This window comes from Leucopleurus acutus (genome assembly GCF_964270905.1).
Source record: "Leucopleurus acutus genome assembly, chromosome: 19".
NCBI lineage: Eukaryota > Metazoa > Chordata > Mammalia > Artiodactyla > Delphinidae > Leucopleurus > Leucopleurus acutus.
The window spans coordinates 12,122,359-12,142,993 of NC_139161.1; the positions used below are offsets into that span (position 1 = coordinate 12,122,359).

The 20,635-nt window shown below is 61.6% G+C and overlaps 4 protein-coding genes across 5 annotated transcripts; 2 read left to right on the forward strand and 2 right to left on the reverse strand.

The window, feature by feature from the left end:
• Window positions 1-269: 269 nt before the first annotated feature.
• LRRC45 (leucine rich repeat containing 45) lies at window positions 270-7,172 on the forward strand (the record flags this gene model as incomplete). Its single annotated transcript, XM_082860380.1, has 17 exons — window positions 270-489; window positions 969-1,030; window positions 1,412-1,482; window positions 1,761-1,939; window positions 2,214-2,342; window positions 3,173-3,285; window positions 3,656-3,714; window positions 4,006-4,083; window positions 4,355-4,490; window positions 4,593-4,670; window positions 4,768-4,879; window positions 4,965-5,035; window positions 5,458-5,550; window positions 5,660-5,752; window positions 6,299-6,472; window positions 6,558-6,705; window positions 6,976-7,172. The coding sequence occupies 17 exons, from the start codon at window positions 270-272 to the stop codon at window positions 7,170-7,172; spliced, it is 2,013 nt and encodes a 670-aa protein (XP_082716506.1).
• Window positions 7,173-8,301: 1,129 nt separating this feature from the next.
• On the forward strand, window positions 8,302-10,398 carry RAC3 (Rac family small GTPase 3; the record flags this gene model as incomplete). 2 transcript variants are annotated; one of them, XM_082860437.1, is made up of 6 exons in its annotated part: window positions 8,302-8,336; window positions 8,912-8,983; window positions 9,183-9,300; window positions 9,485-9,547; window positions 9,980-10,139; window positions 10,268-10,398. In XM_082860437.1, 6 exons carry the CDS (start codon window positions 8,302-8,304, stop codon window positions 10,396-10,398), a joined length of 579 nt encoding a protein of 192 aa, XP_082716563.1. The 2 variants fall into 2 exon arrangements, with proteins under 2 accessions (XP_082716563.1, XP_082716564.1); XM_082860438.1 differs by having other exon boundaries at window positions 9,980-10,143; window positions 10,268-10,328.
• Window positions 10,399-12,212: 1,814 nt separating this feature from the next.
• LOC309975375 (L-xylulose reductase) lies at window positions 12,213-14,115 on the reverse strand. The gene is made up of 8 exons (XM_082860433.1): window positions 14,039-14,115; window positions 13,858-13,955; window positions 13,184-13,338; window positions 13,044-13,086; window positions 12,868-12,967; window positions 12,720-12,784; window positions 12,510-12,627; window positions 12,213-12,390 (listed from the first exon to the last, which is right to left on the reverse strand). Exons 1-8 carry the CDS (start codon window positions 14,088-14,090, stop codon window positions 12,287-12,289), a joined length of 735 nt encoding a protein of 244 aa, XP_082716559.1. The 5' UTR covers window positions 14,091-14,115; the 3' UTR covers window positions 12,213-12,286.
• Window positions 14,116-16,802: 2,687 nt separating this feature from the next.
• On the reverse strand, window positions 16,803-18,977 carry LOC309975598 (carbonyl reductase [NADPH] 2-like; the record flags this gene model as incomplete). Its single annotated transcript, XM_082860775.1, is given in 11 exon segments — window positions 16,803-16,906; window positions 17,003-17,050; window positions 17,053-17,119; window positions 17,344-17,408; window positions 17,531-17,630; window positions 17,718-17,739; window positions 17,741-17,758; window positions 17,842-17,999; window positions 18,104-18,201; window positions 18,665-18,737; window positions 18,945-18,977. Coding segments are annotated over 11 exon segments (786 nt in total).
• Window positions 18,978-20,635: the final 1,658 nt, after the last annotated feature.

Consider the following 20,635-nt stretch of genomic DNA (forward strand, 5'->3'; position numbering starts at 1 on the left):
CGGTCCCAGGCTTCAGCGGTCCGCTGAGAATCACCCGCCCCTGCCCTCCTGGGGCCTCGCGCCTGTTGGACCAACTCAGTTTGCGCCTCGTTTCTTGGCTGCTGAAGACTTAGAGTCTTTGTGCCCCCACTGAGCTGCCGGGGGCTCTCTGAAGGCCCCCAGGGGAGAGGCCCTGCCGTACTGCCCTTCCCCGGCTTCCCGGTCCCAGCTGGCTCCTGGTGAGGCCTGTCTAGGCGCTTTCCGGGAAGCCCTTCCTGCACCCCAGGGACATGGAGGAGTTCCGGCGCACCTACAGCCGGCTGTGCAAGGAGAGTGGGGCCGAGCCCCAGGAGACTGTTCTGCAGCAAATGCACCAGCTGCCGCAGGGCCGGCTGGACCTGGCCACACAGAGCCTGACAGTGGACACCTGCAGGGCTCTGGGCAAGCTGCTACAGAAGGAGGCACTGCTGACGGAGCTCGTCCTGAGTGACTGCATGCTGAGTGAGGAAGGTGGGCACCAAGGGCCGGCGGCCCAGGGCAGCCCTTCCAACTTCAGTGTTGGGGCCGGGCTCCCCGGCTTCTTTTTGCTCTGCTGCTTATTAGCTGCACATGCCGCAGTCCTTGGTGCTTAGCATCTCTAGCAGAGAACTCAGTCCCACCTGATCTTTTCTTTGTGCGGTTACTCCCTTTTACTGTCATAAAGCAGCAGCAGCATCCTCTCTGGAAACCCGGGAGCAGAAGGCAGTTTCTCTTTGTAATGGGAAAGCCTTAGTGTCCCCTGACTTAGGAGAGTCCCGCTGTGCTGGTGAGCCACCTGACTCCACACCTGGCGGATGTTTCAAACCTGACACAGGAGTGGGGTGACTCCTTTTTGGCATGAACCTTGGCTGGTGGGGGCCACTGGGACAGCCGTCTCTCCCCTATGTGTGGGGAGCTGACCCAAGACGGAGACACCAGGGGTGGAGGGTGACTGCCCTGCTCTCTTACAGGGGCCGTGCTGCTGCTGCAGGGGCTGTGTGTCAACACCATCGTGCGGTTTCTGGATCTCAAGGTGGGTGGATCTGCACTCAGGGGCGTGCCACCTGAGAGCAGGAGTAGAGAAGATACAGGTGTCCTGGCGACCAGGGGTCTGCATGGTGGCCGGAGACTGTGTCTGTAAGCACTCTTAGCACACAGGCTCCGCACCATTTGCTCATGGTCTCACGCACGCGTGTCGGTGTTCTGAGGGCAGGAACGTGAGTTCCAGAATGTTCTCACAAGCAAACTGAAATAGGCTGCATTAGGAGGCCACTGCGGGCAGGGAAAGCAGAATTTGAAAGGAGCCACACCTTCCGTTCGCCATGGCCTCCCCCACCGCCTGACGCCTGACGAGGGTATTCAGAGCCCAGCTCAGGATGCCGGGGAGTGACTGGCTGGCCTCTTCCTGTCCTAGGGCAATAACCTTCGCGCCTCAGGGGCCGAGGCACTGGCAAAACTCCTCCGACAGAACAAGTCCATTCAGAGGTAGGGTGGCGGTCCCAGCCCCCGCTCTCCCCCGAGCCCCCGCTCTCTCTCTGCGTGGTTCTGGGTTGGCTCCAGCGGACACGGTTCTGCAACATGAGAGTTCACGCCTTCATGCCGGTCTTCCGTGGTGGGGAGTAGGCGGGTATGAGTTACTCACGCGCCTCCAGCCTTTCTGCCAGAGACACCCAAGCCTGTGCCCCTCCTCAAGCCCGCTGGACCCCATGGGAGCAGGATGGGAGCCTTCGGGGCCACGCACCTCACGTCCACCCTTCCTGCAGCCTAACCCTGGAGTGGAACAGCCTGGGCACGTGGGAAGAAGCCTTCGCGGCCTTCTGCGGGGCCCTGGCAGCCAATGGCGCCCTGCGGCAGCTGGACCTCCGCAACAACCAGATCAGCCACAAGGGTGCCGAGGAGCTGGCTCTGGCCCTGAAGAGCAACACCAGCCTCCAGCAGCTTGGTGAGGCCGCCAGCACTGGCCTCTTCGTCCTCAGACCGGGCCAGGAGGTCTTGGTCTGGGGGGGAAGGGGGAGGGGTTGCATCTCATCGCTTCCTCAGCCCTCCCACTGCTTCCTTTGTCCTCTCCCAGAAGGGTGGGGGTGGGAGAGGAGGGGCACGCTGAGCTGGGCTCCTGATCTGTGGCCGATCGCAGGGAGTACCAGTGTTCCAGGCTGGGCCAGCCCTCCCACCCCCGCCCCGTGCTTTCCATCTGGCAACACCAGATTTCCCTCCAGACCTGCGCTGGAATCACATCGGCCTCCTGGGGGGCCGCGCCCTGGTAAACTGTCTCCCCAGCAACAGAACCCTGTGGAAGCTGGAGCTGGCTGGGAACAGCATCCCCGGCGACATCCTCAGAGCCGTGGGTACGGGCACATGGAGCCGCTGGTGGCTTGCACTGTTTGGAGCAGGACATAGAGCTGATTCCCTGTGTCAGAGACTCAGCCACTGAGCGAGGGGTGGCTTGGGCCAGAACAAGTAAACACGGCATCACGACGGTAGCATGTTAAAAACAGCAGGCTCCAGGGAAGAGAAGGCAGCGGCAGGAGCCTGCAGAGCGCCGACTGCCTGGTGCTGCGCCTCACCCTCCTCGCACCACGGTCTCCGCCTGTCATGACCCTGACTCCTCAGCCCCAAGCCCACTGAGCACTCTGCCACTCCCCACGGCTCGTTGTCCCACCGGCAGCGCCAGCCACCCAAGGGCCCGAGCCTGGGTTGCAATCTAGTGTGGCATCACCACCTGCTGGGTCTGCCCAACGCATGTCCTCTCCCACTTCTTGGTTCTTGGGCCTGCCTCTGAGTCACCCCAGTTGGCACTGTGGCCACTTCGGGCTGGCCTCTCTCCAAATGCTGCCTGGACCTTTCCAGAGCATGGGAGCTGAGCACACCATTCACCTCTTAAACGTCACACGCTGGCCTTTGGCCTTTGGGGCGGAGCCCAAATGCCCACCTTTTTTGGCAGTTGAGCAGCCTCCCCACCTCTCCCCGTGTGCCTGTTCCCCCTCCCAGGCTCCTGGCTTCACTGTTGTCCCTACCCCCACCCCCTCTGAGCCCCTCACCTGCTAGTGCACTAAGGGGTCTGATTTGTGGGGTGAGATACAACCTCGCGCAGTGTCTTCTGGGCATGGGGCTGGGCTGGCCGTTGGCCACTCCTGGGGCTCGGCCTCCCGGTAGACAACTTGGCTCTTTCCAACAGAGCAAGCCATGGATCACAACCAGGACCGGCAGACCGCCTTCCGGGAAAGCCAGGCCCGCGCCCATGTGCTCAGCAAGGAGGTGCGGCACCTCCGGGAAGAGAAGTCCAAACAGGTGAGGACAGTGCTGCCTCTGACTGCAGGGCCTCGCCTCGACCCCAGCCCCGCCCTGGCTGTATGGACAAAGGGCCCCCCTCAGCCCCCGTGCCATGGCCTTGTTCCTTCCTTCTGGGCCCTGGAGCCTCTCCAAGCAGCCAATACCCAGGCCTGGGAGGCAGCCTCTTGTTCTGATGCCCTCTGGCTGGGTGGGCGGGTAGGTGGGCTTCCCCTCTGGGCCTCCCTGCGTGGGAGCCACTCTCCCTTTGGATGAGGCCGAGCCCTTTCGTGTCCTGCCGCCTCAGTGGATGTCTGCCCTCCTGTCCGCTGACGGTGGGGAGTGGGCGGGCTCTGGGCCCTGACCGGGCTCTGGCTGGCTCTATCCCCAGTTTCTGGACTTGATGGAGACGATCGACAGACAGAGAGAAGAGATGGTCAGGAGCAGCAAGTGAGTGTGGCCCCAGGGCCAGGGGGCAGGGAGGTGGTGCGCTGGGGGTACCCGGGCTTCGGGTCCTCACTCTGGCCTTGGAGTGACCTGACGTGAGCCTCGTCGCCTGCCCGTGAACAAGGTTGTGGGGTGTGTTTACTGAGGGAGTTGGCTGGAGGGTTAGAGGCTGCACCGCAACTTTCTCAGCCCACACCTGGAGGTGGCGTGAGTGTGAGGAGCAGCAGCTGCCGCAGGGAGGGGCCCAGAGGGCGCCAGGGTTTGGGTCTCTTGAACCCTCCTCTGTGCCCACAGGGCGTCGGCAGCACGCGTGGGGCAGCTTCAGGAAGCCCTGAATGAGAGGCATTCCATCATCAACGCTCTCAAGGCCAAGTAAGGAGGAGCAGAGGGTAGGACGGGGTTGTGCGGAGGCTTCAAAACACTTTAGAGACCTGCCCACAGGGCAGAGGAGGACTGTCCAGACAAGGACTCGAGTCCCCAGTGTACAAAGGAGGTGGAGGGACCGCTGGGATGGTAACCTGGGAACGCTCCTTGGAGGAGGTGGGCGCTAGCTGGGGTAATAGTCTGGCAAGAGTGAGAACAGCAAGGACTTAGCAGAGTCTACAGGAGGGATGGGGTGGGGCTAGCCCTTCCCTCCTTGCAGGCTGCAGATGGCTGAGGCCGCCCTGGCTCTGTCAGAGCAGAAGGCCCAGGACTTGGGGGAGCTCCTGGCCACCACAGAGCAGGAACAGCGGAGCCTGGCACAGAGGCAGGCAAAGGAGCACAGGCTGGAGCAGCAGGTGGGCAGGGAGGGCTGGATGGGCAGGTGGTTGGGTGTGGGGTAGGCAGGCGGTGCGTGGTGGCAGGTGTCCAGTGGTGCCCTTTCCCCGTCTGACCCCCAGGAAGCTGCAGAGCGGGAGTCTAAGCTCCTCAGAGACTTGTCTGCTGCCAATGAAAAGAACTTGCTTTTGCAAAACCAGGTATGGGGGCAGGGTGTGGGGGCAGGTCCCTGGAAGGCCTGGGGCAGGGCTTCAGGGAAGGGGCCAAAGCTTCCCTCCCTCAGTGCCGGTTTTCCAGGTGGACGAGTTGGAGCGGAAAGTGAAATCTCAGCAGGATCAGCTATTCCTGACCAGGCAGGAGCTGACCAACACGGCAGCTGAGCTGAAGATGCGGGCTGTCCAGGCTGAAGGTGGGCACACACAGGCCTGCCACTGGGTCCTGAGAACCAAGGCCCCCAGAGGAGTCCTACCCACGCTCTTCCCCTGTGCTTCCAGAACGCCTGGAACTGGAGAAGAAGAGGTCCCGGCAGAGCTTGGAGGACGCGGAACACCTGCGCTTCAAGGAGGTGCCTCATTAGTTGTGTTGTCTGGCCTTTGCTCTCTTCGCTTCATCGGGGCCTGCAGACACCTCGGTGTGGCATGGTGTCCCCAAGGCGCACTCCTGGCCAGGCTTCCCTCGACAACCTTGGGGTGCTGGTGGCATTTCTCCAACAGCCCTGGTAGATGTCAGACCCAGAACCTCCCCACCAGTTTCTAGAAGGGACCCTGACTGCTGGGGCCACAGCGCAGGCTGCCATGTGCTCTGTGCCACCTGGGGTGCAGCACTGGGACGTGCCGTCCATCCTCACTTCCTGTGAGGTCACTTGGGGCAGCCCTCACTCGGAAGTAACAGAGTCCCCAAGATTCACCTGCCCCCAGGGTGGGGGTCCCAGAGGGGAAGGCTGGGGAGCCAGCGTGCCAGCCCTGTCCCCACCCCACACCTGGGCAGGTGGAGCACATGACTCGCCACCTGGAGGAGAGCGAGAGGGCCATGCAGGAGAGGGTACAGAGGCTGGAGGCTGTGCGGCTGTCCCTGGAGGAGGTGAGCTGGGCGCCAGGCTCTGCTCTCCCCTAGGGAGGCTGGGTGTGGCCAGAAGGGGTCCCTGGGCAGGGGCAGAGGGCAGGCCCAGCGGTCACTGTCTGCGGTGTAGGAGCTGAGCCGGGCAAAGGCCGCGGCACTCAGTGAGCGCAGCCAAGCTGAGGAGGAGCTCATCAAGGCCAAGAACCAAGTCCGCCTGGAGGAGGTGAGCCCAGGGCCACGGTCCGCTGCTTGCAGCGCCCACTGGGGAGAGAGGTCTGAGGGGTTGGCATGAGCTGCCTGGGTTGCACAGCCCTTTGGGCTTAAGTGGGCCAGACCAAGGCTGTCTTCTGACTCTGTAGGGAGGGACAAGGGAACAGGAGGTCCAGGGGTGCAGAAAACTTAGACGAGGACACTCATCCCATCAGCACCATATCCAGCCCCCCCACGCCCACGCAAAGAGCCAATGTCCTCCAGCCCCAAGGTGGGGAAGGGGTTTGGCCCAAATGTGCAGCCTGTGACCACATGGTGGAAGTAGGGGACCAGAGGCCAGAGGGCAGGATGGTGTCAGCCTGGGACATGGGGGAGGCTCCTCATTCAAGTTGAGCCCATTCAGAGCAACATATGCTATAACTTTAGTGACAAGGCAGTTTCCACATTGCAAATATACGCTCCTCTTTGTCTGAAGGTGGGGCTGGGGGGTTCACTCCTCTCGTGAGCTCAGGGCCACAGGCCAGAAAGCAGCTCATCAGCCCCTCTCCCGGGCCCGCAGCAGCAGCACCTGGCTCACCTGGAGGAGAAGCTGCGGCTGCTGGCGCAGGCTCGGGACGAGGCTCAAAGCGCCTGCCTGCAGCAGAAGCAGGTGGTAGCCGATGCCCAGGCGCGGGCCAGCCAGCTTGGCCGGCAGGTGGAGGGCCTGAGGCGGCGCCTGGAGGAGCTGCAGCAGGTAGCCAGGACATCGAGGGCTCCCAGGGGTGCCCCTGGTGCCCCCAGCTGCCACCTCACCCCCCCCCCACCTCCTTGCCTGGCAGGAGCTGAGCAACAAGGACCAAGAAAAGGCGGCTGAGGTGACAAGGGTGCGGCTGGAGCTGCAGGAGCAGAACGGCCGCCTGCAAGCCGAGCTGACAGCCCAGGAAGCGCTGAAGGAGAAGGCAGCGGCCCTGGAACGCCAGCTGAAAGGTGAGCTGAGCCCCACCCCCGCCCCCCTGTGGCTTCTCTGCAGGGCCTTCCTTACTGGGTCATCCCACAGGAGAAGGAGGAGGCTGGCCTGGAGAGCTGAGCTTGGCCTAGGTCTCAGCTCCAGGAGGTGCTGGTAGGGGAGGCTGGGTATGTGTGTGCCCAGGGGACCCCGAGCGAACCCCACCCTGCCGGCCCCCTGCGGACCTCTGGGTTGGCAGGAGCCCAGGCAGTCCCCAGAGCCCCTTCCTCACTGAGCTTCCTCCCTTGCAGTGATCGCAAGTGACCACCGGGAGGCACTGCTGGACAGGGAGAGCGAGAATGCCTCTCTCCGTGAAAAGCTTCGCCTGAAGCAGGCCGAGATTGCCCGGATCCGGGATGAGGAGGCCCAAAGGGCCAGCTTCCTGCAAAATGCTGTTCTGGCTTATGTGCAGGGGTCCCCCCTGAGGACCTTGAGCCCCCAAAAGTGAGGGGAGGCAGGGAAAGTCTGAAAGTGGCAGGAAGGTGGCATCTGTTGGACATCTTTGTCTCATGCCTGCTCCTCCCTTCTTTACGAGGGACAGGCCATGGGTAGGTCCGGGCTCTTTAGGCAGGGTCTGCAGCCGGTGACTTGGAAAATCAGTGCTGGAATGGATGTGAGAGCAGGACGGCTGCAGCTTACCACCAGAGTGCCCGCCTGCGGGGGGTCCAGAACCTCGCTGGCCAAGGGGGCTGGAGAGGGCCCCAGCCCCATCCCCACTCCTTCATCCCAATCACAAGGAATGATGCGCCTGAGAACACAGACCCATGTTGGAAGGAGATCTGGGGGAGCAGGCCCGAGCTCTCCTGGCCCCACCCACCACAGTTCAGTCACCTTTCACAACCATGAGCTCCGCAGGCCCCAGCGCTCACTCCAGGGTGTTCTGAAATACAGACTTTTGCAATTTGTGATACATTTTGGCCCCAGTGCCTTTATCCAGTATCAGTCTTTTCTCCAAGCTTGGGCCCTTCAGGAAAGGCCCTCCAGGTGTGGCTGGGTCACCCCTCCTAACTGCTACCAGGTAGGGATTGGTCCAGCTACTGCAGCAGACAGGTGGGGATGGGGGCAGATCGGCAGGGGGCTGCCTGCCTCGTGGATCTCTAGTGACTGCGAACACCTGAGTTTTCACCAGCTGTCTCGTGGTTAGAGGGTGGGTGGGCGGGCCTCAGCCCCTCCCTCGGTGGGCCCTGGGAATCCTCTCCCTAGAAGAAACCTTGTGTGCACCGACCACAACCTGTTCAGGTGGGTGGGAGCAGCCTGTCTGCGCTGCCCTCGCCCCTTGGCGTGGGTCACAGGGGCTCTGGGGAGGGCCTGCCCAAGCTCGACACGGATTGCGGGGTGCCCTGTGACCCCGCCCCCCACCAGATTTCTCTGGAAGGCGCGTCGGCCCGGGTTCGGGGCGGGTCCGCGCCCCCCGCCCTCCATGCCGGCCGCGTTCGGCTGTCTCCGCGCCCGGCGCTCGGCGGCGCTCGGCTGTCTCCGGCCGCTCGGCTCGGCGCTCGGCTCGGGTCCGCGGCCGCTGCGGCGCCGGGCATTTCTCCGCAGCTCGGCTCGCGGCCGCGCCCGCCCGGCCCGCGCCCATGCAGGCCATCAAGTGCGTGGTGGTCGGCGACGGGTGAGTGCGCGAGGCGGAGGCCGCTCGGCCTGGCGCGCCAGGCGCGCCGGGAGGGGTTGGCCCCGGGGACCCTCCTGGGCAGGGCGCGGGGCTCCGGGGCGCGGCCGGGACGGAGGGGGCGGCGCGCGGTCCAGGGATCCCGACTTGGGGTCCAGGCGGGGCGGCCCCGACCGGCCCGTGGGCGTTGGGGGACCGGGCAGCGGCGGGAGGACGCGGTGGGGCGGGGTCCCGGCTGGTCGCGGGGCGCAGGCCTCCAGCCCAGGCCCACCTGATGCTGCCGGCAGCCAGCGGCCCCTCCTGGCCTCCCGGTGGGTGGGGCCAGGCCTCTCACCTGGGCTGAACCCTCAGCCGGTGCCACCTTCCCGGCACCTGCCTGGGGCTCTGAGGCAGCTCGCCCCAGCCCTCACCCACCACTCTGCCACCCCGGAGGCCCTCCTGCCCTGGTCCTCTATCGCTGCGGATCTGCTGGGCAGGCAACCCTGTTCCCACCCTGGGCACCGTGGGAGGGGCTGCCCTCGCTGGGCAGAGGGCTGAGGTGGGTCTGGGAGCAGCGTGGACTCGCCCTCTCTCCGCAGCGCCGTGGGGAAGACCTGCCTGCTGATCAGTTACACGACCAACGCCTTCCCTGGAGAGTACATCCCCACCGTGTGAGCAGGCGGGCGGGTCCAGAGCTGGCAAGGGGAGGGTATGGACGCCTGTGTGCAGGGCTCCCCTGGGCTTCGAGGTCGGGCCCAAGTAGCCCTGGTCTGGGTTCCGGGGTGAGGCGAGGTGCTGACAGAGCTCCAGGTCTGTGCAGGCCTGAGAACCCAGACACGGGGGGGATCTCTCTCACTTTGTTTCCTGCAGTTTTGACAACTATTCTGCGAATGTGATGGTGGACGGGAAGCCTGTCAACCTGGGGCTGTGGGACACCGCTGGGCAGGAGGACTACGACCGGCTTCGGCCACTCTCCTACCCCCAAACTGTAGGGGACCACAGGGCTGCCTGCAGGGGCCGGGTGGCTCGGGTGGAGGCCCAGAGGGCCTGGTGTGCGTGCATGCGTGTGTGTGTGTGTGTTGGGGGGGGTGAGCAGAGGCCATTCGGAGCCTCTTTGACCATTCCTACATGGTACCCTCCGTTCTTCCCTTCTTCTCTCCCTTTCTCCCAAGGACGTCTTTCTGATCTGCTTCTCCCTGGTGAGCCCAGCCTCCTTTGAGAATGTTCGAGCCAAGGTAGGAAAGGGCCAGAAGCAGAGTTGTGTTTCTGGGAGGGGAGGAAGCTGCCCAGGGGACTTGCCCTTAGAGGGCAGGGGTCTCTTGCTTGAGGGCCTTACAGAGACATATTGTGCTTTGGAGATTGCCGGGTGTGAGGTCTCATGGCCCAGAGGGTGATGAGGGGCCAGGGGTGGGGTAGGGGTGGTGAGTGAGGCTCTCAGAGAAGGAAGGGCCCTGACTGAGAGGACCTGACGGGCCTGGAAGCGTCTTGGCTAGGTATTTTTGTTCTTGGTCATTCCCTACCAGACCCAGTGGTCGCCCCGTGAAACAAGAAGGGCTAAGTGTGGGTCTAGGCACAAGGAAGGGGCCTTTGGGAGCCATGGCCTGCTCTGGGCCAGGCTGAGGGTAAAGCTCTCGAGGGGTAGGGATCAGAGCCTCTCATCCCCACAGTGGTACCCAGAGGTTCGGCACCACTGCCCCCACACGCCCATCCTCCTGGTGGGCACCAAGCTGGACCTTCGTGACGATAAGGACACCATCGAGCGGCTACGGGATAAGAAGCTAGCGCCCATCACTTACCCCCAGGGCCTGGCCATGGCCCGGGAGATCGGTGAGTGGGCACGGACGGGCCTGCCGGTGCAGGGAGGAGAGGTTGGCTCTGGGGGGCACAGTGCTGCCCCCCGCTGCCTGCCTGTGCTGCCTGCCACCCTCACTCTTCTCTTTCTTTGCTGCCCCCAGGCTCTGTCAAGTACCTGGAGTGCTCAGCCCTGACCCAGCGGGGCCTGAAGACTGTGTTTGATGAGGCCATCCGGGCTGTGCTCTGCCCGCCTCCTGTGAAGAAGCCGGGGAAGAAGTGCACGGTCTTCTAGAGCCCTCACTCCTGGAGGAGCAGCCTCCAGCCGCCCGCGCCTGTATCTGTTGTGTTGAGATGTCTGGTGTCCCCGAGTCTGCTGTGGGGAAGTTTTGTGGGTGGGGAGGGGGAAGAATCACGGGGACGAGGCTGCTGCTCCCTGGGTGGTGCTGGGGCCATGGGGTCCTGTCCACTCTGCCTCCTCTACCTGGGGGTACAGCTCCAGCCTTCCCTGGCCCCCAGGGAGTCTGGAAGGGAGCAGGGTCTCCCTCAGGCTGCAGGGGCAGGTCCAGGGCAGCCCCAGGATGGGCTTCCCTGATGGGGGAGTTTGTGGGGTGGGTTCTGTCCTTGTGCCCCAGGATGGGGCAGCCCCTTTTTATTTTATACAATAAACGTTCTTCATCATCTCCTGCTGTCTTGCTACCTGCCCTGCTCCTGTCTCCCCCTGCCTGCTCCTGCACCCTGAGGGTGCCAGGCCCCCAACCCCCACCATCCACGGGTACAGAGCGGGTGAGCTTCTCTCACACACACACACACACACGCGCGCGCGCGCGCGCCAGAGGAGAGGAGGAAAAGCTTGCTGAGCCCTCTCAGTCTCCAAAGGAGGGACCCAGATCAAAGTGGGGGCAAGTGCATTTGGTCCCTTCCGGATGAAGAAAGCCCTTCTCACGCTGACTTCAGGCCTCTGGGAGGGCACAGCCAGGCGAGCAAGGGGCAGGATGGTCTGCAAGTCAGGCCCCATGGGGCCCTGTGGAGCCCAGGGCAAGGCCGGGGGACACTAGCTGAGTGTTCAGGAAGACAGATCGTCAAGAGGAAGGACGTCCAGGCAGAGGGACCCTGCAGCCGTGGAGGTAGAACAAACGTGGTGTGGAGAGGACAGGAGGGGTTGCAGGTGGGCCAACAGCCTGGCATCGATGGGCAGACAACGGCAGGAGGTGAGGGGCGGGCCTGGCCTGGAGCTAGGACTTCACCCCTGAGGCCGCAAGGCACTACTCTGGTGTGATGAGAAGCCACACTGCACCCCCGCAATGGTGTGTAGAGGGTGGACTGCTGAATTTCAGGAATTTTGCTAGCAAGTTTCTAAACAGCTATTGTTAATAATTATATAAACTTACATTAGTTGTATAAAAAAAATGAAATTAACAAATACTCAAAACACATCACTTCCTAAATATTTTTGTACATATTACTATTACCTGTGCTATCGGGTGTAAGGCTTTTGTATCTGTGTGGTGGGGACACCACACAAAGGTGGGGGACACGCATCTCTCCCCAGCTCCACCTCAAGGACAGTAAACAGGCAGGAGTATTTTACCATAGAAGTTGGCAAATCCTACAGCGGGAGCTTGTGCTCAGTATGTGGTGAATAACTCACAAAGCTGAGGGAATGAAAATTGAAAACCGTCATCTGATTCAGCAAAGAAGTCGCTCAAGTCATCAACAAAGTAATGAAGTCCCAACACACAGCATCCTCAGTTCACATTTGTCTTATGCATGGACTTCAGGAATGCCAACCAACACTCATGTTAAAAACACCACTGCTTCCATACCAGAGACCTCTGGACAGGGCCAAAGGCCATCCTCGGTCAAATTCACCACTCTCATTAGGAGCTGGCCTTCTGGAAGGTTCTACCTCCCAGTCCTGCCAGGGACTTAGCCAGGCCTGAAAATCTCTCACAGGAGGGACAGGCTGCCACTGGCCCAGGATGTGAGTTGAATGGTTGCCTCTACCTGGGACTCATCCCCACACCCAGCCCTGAGCGCTACATCTTCCAGCCACTTGACTGCAGCCTAGGAATGAGTGTGCAGGCTGGGCAGAAGAATCATGTTTATTGGAGGGATGGGGAAGGGGGGTGGGGGTAAAAGTGGGCTCAGCATGGAACATGTGTGTGTGTGGGTGGAGGGGCTCAGGTAGCCAGGAAGCCTCCATCCACCGGCACAGTGGAGCCCGTGGTCATGCTGCTGCGGTCACTCAGCAGGAAGAGGATGGTGTCTACCACGTTCTCCACCTCTGTGGGCGGGGTGGGGTTCAGGATGTGGTTGAAAGGAGCTGCCCTTCACCCTTCCCTCCCACCCCTCACCTGAGCAAGCCACTGATGCAACTCCCAGCTGGGCTCCCGCCTGACTCACCGGCAAACTTGCCAAGTGGGATGCGGTTCAGCATGCTCTTGGCCTTCTGGGGGTCGCTCCAGTTGGCCTGGCCCATGGGTGTCATCACCACTGTGGGGTTGAGTGCATTCACACGGATCTGTACTGGAACAAGAAGGGGGTCAGCTGGGTGGGCTGAGGCTCTCTGGGCACGTGGGCTGGGTGATGGGAAGGCATCCCAGTGGGGCTCACCTGGTGTGGCCCAAGCTCCAGAGCCATTACCTTGGTCAGCATGTCCAAGGCACCCTTGGTGGAGCCTGTGAGGAGAGGCAGCTGTGTGGAGCCTGAGCTGGCGGCTCAGGCTGGGGGGGGGGGGGGGGCACAGCCGGGGCTTGCTCACAGTAGACGCTGTGGTTAGTCAGCGCGCGTTGGGAGGCCTGGCTAGAGACATTCACGATGGACCCCGGGGCTCCCCGAGCTATTAAGCCTCGGGCCACGATCTGGAATTGCAGAGGAAGCATGAGGCAGAACTGGTGTCACCCCCCAGTTCCCACTCCGGCTCTGAAGGCAGCTCACCTGGGACACCTGGATGACAGCCCGAAGGTTCACGTCAAAAGACCTGGAAGTAGATGGATAGACCGTGGTCAGGGACTGGGACTGCTGCAGCAGGAGACAGCCCTTCCCCCCGGGAGTTCCTCCACCCCACCCTGGCTCACGTGTCACACGCCTCCTTGGTGACCTCCAGGAAGGGCTGCAGCAGCGCCACGGCAGCATTGTTCACCAGCAGGTCCACAGGGCCCACGCCGCCCAGCGCTCGCTCCGTGGCCTCCCAGTCACCCAGGTCCACACACACAGGCTCTACCCCTGGGCACTGTGTGTATTAGGTGGTAAGGGGGCACATGTACCAGAGGATCCATGCCCAAGAAAGGGTACATCTGGGCCTCTGGCATGCGAGGGAGAAGGGCTGGGTTTGCATGGCCTTTCAGTTAGACAGGGGGAGGGGTTAGGGGTTCCAGAGGAGCCAGTCACCTTCTTGGGGCTCAGAATCCCAGGCTGCTGCAGGTGGAGGGTAGTTAACTCGGCCTCTGGGCCACTGGGCAACTCGGGGCTTCGGGAACGGGAGCCTGGCCCCGCCTCCGGCCAGTCTATTTCCTCCCAGCGCCCGAACGCGTCTGGCCCCGGGCCTGCAAGGCAGCCATTTCTGCCTGCTCCTAAGCCCAGGGGGAGTCGTCGTTCTCCCAACCCGTCGGCCCCCAACAGAGGCCGTGCGCCCGGCGTGGGGGAGGGTGTGCAAGAGTCCTTGGCGATCCCTAGCGCCCGGCGGCCGCGTGTCCCGGCCCGCCCTCAGCCTCGCCCGCCGCCCGCTGGGCTGGGACAAGGCGACGCCTACCTCGCGGACCAGGCTGTCCAGGTCGGCCTGGGTCCGGCTCACAGCCACCACTTGTGCACCCGCCGCGTGCAGCGCCTGGACAGTGCTGCGCCCGATGCCTGCGAGGAGCGCGGCTCAGTGCGGGCGCCCCTCCCCGGCCACCCCCTCCCAGGCCCACCTTTGCCCGCCGCCCCGGGCCCACCTTTGCCCGCCCCAGTGACGAGCGCCCGGCGCCCCGCTAGGCTCAGCTCCATGAGGCTCGGACCGGCCCTGTGCACTGCTGAGGCCCAACTGCGTGCCTGGGTCCAGCTGCGCGCGACTGTCCGGGAGGGCGCGGGGCGGGGCGGGACGCGGCGGGCCAATTGCAGGGCGGTGTCGTGGGGAGGGAGGGAATATTCAAATAGAGGCTTTCCCGCGGGGGCGATTGGCCGAAAGGAGTGGGCGAGGCCGGGGCGGGGCAGGCTGGGTCCCCGCTGGACTCTTGGGCGGAGTTTTTCAAACTACCCTGTTGTGACCCTTCGAACCAGAGTGAAATAGGTTTAGCGGGCCCCGCTAGCATTTCCCCTGCCAAGATGATTATTACAAAAAAACAGATGTGGTAATTAATACGTGAAATTAATACGTAATTATACGTAGCTGTACGTGAAAGAGATCTCAGTCAGGGCTAACTTTTTTTTTTTTTTTTTTTTTGCGGTACGCGGGCCTCTCACTGTTGTGGCCTCTCCCGTTGCGGAGCACAGGCTCTAGACGCGCAGGCTCAGCGGCCATGGCTCATGGAACCAGCCACTCCGCAGCATGTGGGATCCTCCTGGACCAGGGCACGAACCTGTGTCCCCTGTATTGGCAGGCGGACTCTCAGCCACAGCGCCACCAGGGAAGCCCAACATTTTTTTCTTTTGTTTCTGAGAAGAAAAGTTTGGCAAAAAGGATCACATGCTCCCCTCCCCCAGACCTAGGAGTAGCTCACGCAGGCTCACTTGTGCTTAGAGGGAAAGGGTTTGGACAACCCAATAAGCCTGAAGAAGAGGCCAAGGCCAGCAAAGGTGTGCTTTAGCCTCAAAGGGAGTTGAAACACTGACTCACCCCACCAGGAGGCCACCAGGACTTTAAAAACTTGGATAGGATGGGAAGGGATAGGCTTAGGGTCATGGGGTACCCAGTGGCCAGCAAGGGCAAGCATTGCTTCCTGCAGCTTTAGGGTCAGAGATATATGTGTGCTTACGTGTCCATGTGTGCCATTGGCTCCTCCTGTAAAAGCTACTTTGTTCTGTGGGTCATGGTGGGAAAGTCTAGAAACACTGCCCTTGAGGACCTTCTGTGGACAAGAGTAAGGAAGTGGTGATTGCAGGGCCTCTGGGTCACTGTGGCTTTGGGCCCAGAGAGGTGGACAGTCTGGAGGAGAGGGTGGCTGGGGACAGCAGGAGGCACAGGTTTGAGAAGCCCCTGGAGGATAGCCAAGTGAGTCCTCCCTACCAGATCTGGCACCGTGGTGCAGCCAACACCCTCTAGGCACTGGGCAAACCCTGCCTTCTGCTGCTAACCTTGGACCCTGCCGTCTGCCTGCCAGAAGCCAAGGGGAGGCGGGGAACAGCCCCCAGCCTGTCCTTCCTGAAAGGGACATCTGCTTAGGTCCCTTCACTGTCTTTACCTGGCCCCCAGAATGGTGTCCAAATCCTTTCACTTGCCCCGTGATCCTCAGTGGACCAGCTGGACTGAGCCAAGCCTGCTTTGGCACAAACCTTGCTCTGGGCGGCCCTGAGGCTGGCTAGAAGTGCCCTCAGCACTCCCCATCCCTGCAATGTGCCCTTTGCTCTCTCAGCCCAGTGGTACTATTGCCTGGAGGGCCCCACCCCAGCCCCTCATACCTTGCCCCCTTGCCCAGAGTTGGACACTGCACCAGTCCAGCTGACTGACCACCTCAGGCCTCATCACACCCACACTCAGAAGACATGTGTCATGTGGAACCTGACCCAGGTAAGCACAGCTGAATCCCAACAGGGCCTGCAAAACCCTCTAGCTGCCCCAGCTGCAGGGCTGTTTTGTCTGGAGTCAGGCCAGGGACAGTAGGTAGAGCAGCAGCTGTGGACCCTTCCCCAGCTGGGGCTGCCCTCTCATGGGTGGTCTTGTGGGGGAAGGTGTGCCCCAAGGCGGAGCTGGTTGCTCAGGGTTGGATAAGCTATAATGGTCCAGCACCCCGCCCCTCACGCCGGGCGCTGAGCACTCAGTCCCATCTTCCCTAGGGATAGCCTATGGTCCAGAGCATCTCCCCGCAGCTCCTCAGACCCTCTACCCTCTCCGGCCGGCGGTAGTGGGGGCGGGGGGGGGGGGCATGCTGGGCTGAAGGGCGGAGCCAGAGCCTCAGGGAAGGAAAGGTGGCTGCACGCTGCCCTCTGCCCTCCGCCCAGAGAAAGTTGGGTGTTGCGGTAAGGGCGTGGACACGAGGAATCTTCTTGCAAGGAATCTCGGCCCTTCAGCTCAAGGGCAGGGTCAGCGGTGGAATCCGGCGGGCTTCGGATCTGCCCTCTCTTTACTTCTTCGAAGGTTAACCGGTGCCCCCCAGTCCCTGATCCTCCCCTCCCCAGCCTCGCGGCATGCCCAGCCAGAGCCCTGGCACGGCTAGCTGCAGGAGAAAGGCCTCCATTTAATTAGGCAAAGCCACTCCAGCACAGCTGAGGACACAGTGGGTGGGGACGACAGGGGCGGGGTCTCCTGGCACGTGAGTGTGGATGCGGGATGGGCTGGTGGGGCGGAGCCGCGGCGTGGCGTGGAGGTGGGGCCAAGCCGCGGGGCGGGGGCAGTAGGCCGGGCCGTGGGAGATGCGGGGAGGGTCGGGCCGTGGGTGTAGATGGGGCCAGGGGCGTGGTGGGCTGGTGGCCTTGGCGGTCTGGGGGCGGGGCGGTGGGGCGTGGAAGCGGGGCCGGGCGGAGCCGAGCACCATCCTTCTGGTCGCCCAGAGCACCGCGCTCTTAGGAGGCCAGGTACCCGGCATCCACAAAGATTCCCGAGCCGCTGGTGGAGGCGCTGCGGTCGCTGAGCAGGAAGAGGATGCTGTTGACCACGTCTTCCGCCTCTGCGGCGGGTGGCGGGCGGGGTCAGCACGGCTCGGCCCGGCTGTCTGGGCTCGGCCGCCCCAGCCGCGCCCGCCACTACACGAAGCCCAGCTGACCTGCAAACTGCCTCAGCGGGTGGCGCTCCTTCAGCTTCCGGGCGAACTGGGGTCAGACGAGGCTTCCTGGCCCATGGCGGTAAGCACCACCGTGCGGTTTACCGAGTTCACCCGGATCTGGGGCCGAGGGGCCGGCGGGGCGGTCTCAGCCGGCGCACAAACCCCGCCCTCACAGACCCCACTGAGCTTGCTTACTCACCCCCTGGCGCCCCCTACCCCCGTTTTCATCCCCAGCCGCCGCTTGGCCACCACCCGCCAGCCCCCACCTCACCCCCACCCTGCGCCTACCTCGTGCCTTCCCAGGCCGGGGCCCCTGGCACCCCCAGCTCCCCCATGCCTACCTTGTGCGGCCCCAGCTCCATGGCCATGGCTTTGGTCAGGATGGTTATTGCACCCTTGGTGGAGCCTGTGGGAAAAGGGCAGCACTGAGGACCCTTAAGGATTCAGCCCACTTTGCATGAGGCCCAGCCCGGGAGCCCAGCTGCTCCTGCATGGAATGGGGGCTCAAGTTTGGGCAGAGGGACTCACCGTAGGCAGCTAGGTTGGGAAGGATGACATGGGCCGCCATGCTGGAGACATTCACGCTGGAGCCAGGCACTCCGTAGCTGATCATGCCCCGGGCCACAGTCTGTAAGCCAAGAGAGGGGGCACCCTGACCCACCGCACACCCGCTTGGGCCATGTCTGCACTGGGCCACATCCTCCCACTGGCTCACCTGAGACACCTGGAACACAGTGCAGTTTCACACTGAAGGACCTGGAGGGAGAGGGGACACCATGGCCACACCCGGTCCACTTCCTCAGCAGCCCTCTCCCCAGTCCACCTCCTCTCCTACTCCTCAGCTGTCGAAGGCCTCCTTGGTGGTCTCCAGGAAGGGCTGCAGCAGCGCCATGGCGACATTGTTCACCAGCACGTCCACAGGGCCCACGTCGCACAGCGCCTGCTCCATGGCCTCCCAGTCACCCAGGTCCACGCACACAGGCTCTACCCCGGGGCCCTGTGGGAAGGCATTGGCCAGTGACCAAAGGGGGCATCCTGGCAGGCTGGTGAGGCATCCCGGAGGGTCACAGGCCTGGCCCATGGTGGGGCTGCACACCTCACCTCCTTGGAGAGGCTGACCAGGTCGGCATTGGTATGGCTCACAGCCACCACTCTGGCTCCTGAGGCGTGCAGGGCCTTCGTGGTGTCCCACCCGTTCCCTGCAGGGGTGCACGGGGCGGCCAGATGGCGCAATATGTCTGGGCCAAGGCTGCGGGTGGGGGCAGCAGATTTGCTGCTCAGGAAAGAGCGGTGAGACAGTGCTGGCCAGAGGTTGGTGGCCCGGGGGTCAGGGGTCCGGCCAGCCAGGATTCGGCCAAGGGAGGCCCAGAGGGCAACCCCTTCCTGCTGGGCTGAGGGAAGAGGCCTTGGCTGGGTCCCCCCATCTGCCCAGACTGATTCCGAGGGCCTCCCTCACAGGAGGGCTCTTGCATTGACCATCGAGAGGCTAGCATCCTGTCCCAATGGGGCCTGCTGGGTGGTAGGAAGCAGTCTAGGCCCAGATCAGCCGGCTCAGGCACAAAGGGACTTGCAGGCCGCCGCATGGGCCTGTGAGGCTCTGGGTCTGGCCACCTTGTTCTCTAACCTCGGCCCCTCACACACCCCCACCTGCCTCGCTCACACCCATCTTTCCTTGCCCCGTCACCAGGGCCCGAAGGCCACTGAAATTCAGCAGCGTGGTGCCAACTCCCAGCCTCTGTACAACAGGAGGCGAGGGCATGGGGGGTTTATAGGCCTAGGCTGGGGCAGGCTGGGTGGCCAGGCAGGTTTGTGTATGGTGGGGGGGGCGGGGGCTGGCTGGAGGAGGGAAGACTGGGGGCACTAGGCGGGGCCAGGCATCAGTGCAGCTTCTGCTTCCTTGTTCGCAGAAACCTGTCTCCTTAGAAGGGGCCACCGTCCTCACCCACAACCCAAAGGTGCCAGCCAGAAGCGCCATCCTGGGTTTTGGAAAAGAAACTAAAAATAAACCCTGGGGTGGGGAACATGCCCCTTCCTGGCTGGCTGGGGGCAGATGGCCTGGAACTGGTCCCTGCAAGCACTGGGCCTGATGCCCCTGGGTGATGGCCAAGGCCACACAGAGGTCCCTCTGGGGAGTATTCTCCCAAACACCCACAGCTTAAAAACATCTCCCTACCTCCATCAACCCCCACCCGAATCAGAACCCAGCAGCACTTGCTTCACGCAGCCAAGGCCGTCACCACACTCCAGACACATTTTCAAATGCCAAAGATAGTTTTTATTTTGAAATAAAAGCTTCACAGTTGCAAGGATAGTAAGGATTCTTTCCCCCTGAACCATTTGAGAGTAATTTGCAAAACTAACACTCCATCACCCCTAAATAGCTTAGTGTCTGTTTCCTTGGAATAAAGACATTGTCCTGCGCAACCACAAAAACACACAATACATACGACACAACCACAGCATAACACACGCCATCACAACAGAGCACAACTGTCAGAGTCAGAAGAGTAACACCATGCATCCCTACCACGTGATCCTTAGCTCCCATTCAACTTTCATAAGTTGTCCCAATGATGTTCTTTAAAAAAAAAAAGAAAAAGCTATATCAAGGTTTAATTGATATATATGACTATGCATATTTAATGTATACAGTTTGATGAGTTTGGACATATGCAAACACTTGTGTGAAACCATCACCATAGTCAAGGTCATGAGCATATCCATCACCCCCAAGTTTCCTCATACCCATTGGTTTTGTGTTTGTGGTGAGGGCACCTCTCACACAGAGTCCCAATGCTCAGTACCAACTGTGAACTATAGGTCTCTACAACCTGCTTGTCTGGCATAGCTGAGACTTCCACTCCAGTTCTTTATGGCCAAAGGGTCCAGTCCAGAGTCACATGTTGCCTCTGGAGGTCCCGTCTCTCTGTCTTCCTCACTCTCGAACACTCCTTAGTCTCTCCTTGACCTTTATGACCTTGATACTTTTGAAGAATATAGATCAGTTGCTTGGTAGAAAGTCCCTCGATTTGGCTTTCCCAGTGTTTCCTTGTAATTAGCTGCAGGCTGTGCGTCTCTGTCTCGAGCACCATGGAAGTGACACTGCATCCTCACAGCATCCCATCAGCTGGCACCATTTTGATCGGTCCCATCACTGGTGTTGTTAACTTTGATCATGGGATGGAAGCGGACATCACTAGGACACCACTTCAATCGCTGCATCACCCTTCCAGGTGCAAAAAGAACACGGCTGCAAATCCTGGGCGAAATGTCCCCTGTGTTCCACACCAACTCAGAACTGTGCAGGGAAAGGAGTCTGGGACCCTAGGTTCAGCCTTGCGCAATTTACGTTGACCAATACAAATCCACCCCAGTCTGTCTAACTTCACTTCCAAGTAAAGCCAAGAGCAAAGTCGGCCTGACATAATTCAACCAACAACACACAACCAAATACATGCTACCCTCTCCCCAGAAGGTGACGTAAAGTCCCTTTATCCACCTCTGGGTGATGTTCAGCCCTCTTCCAACTGAGTCACACCCCCCTTATGTATCCTGTAACTTACATGCCCACGTAGAAAGATAACCACTATTAACACATATTATGATAGACGGTGAGTGAGAGAGGGAAGAGAA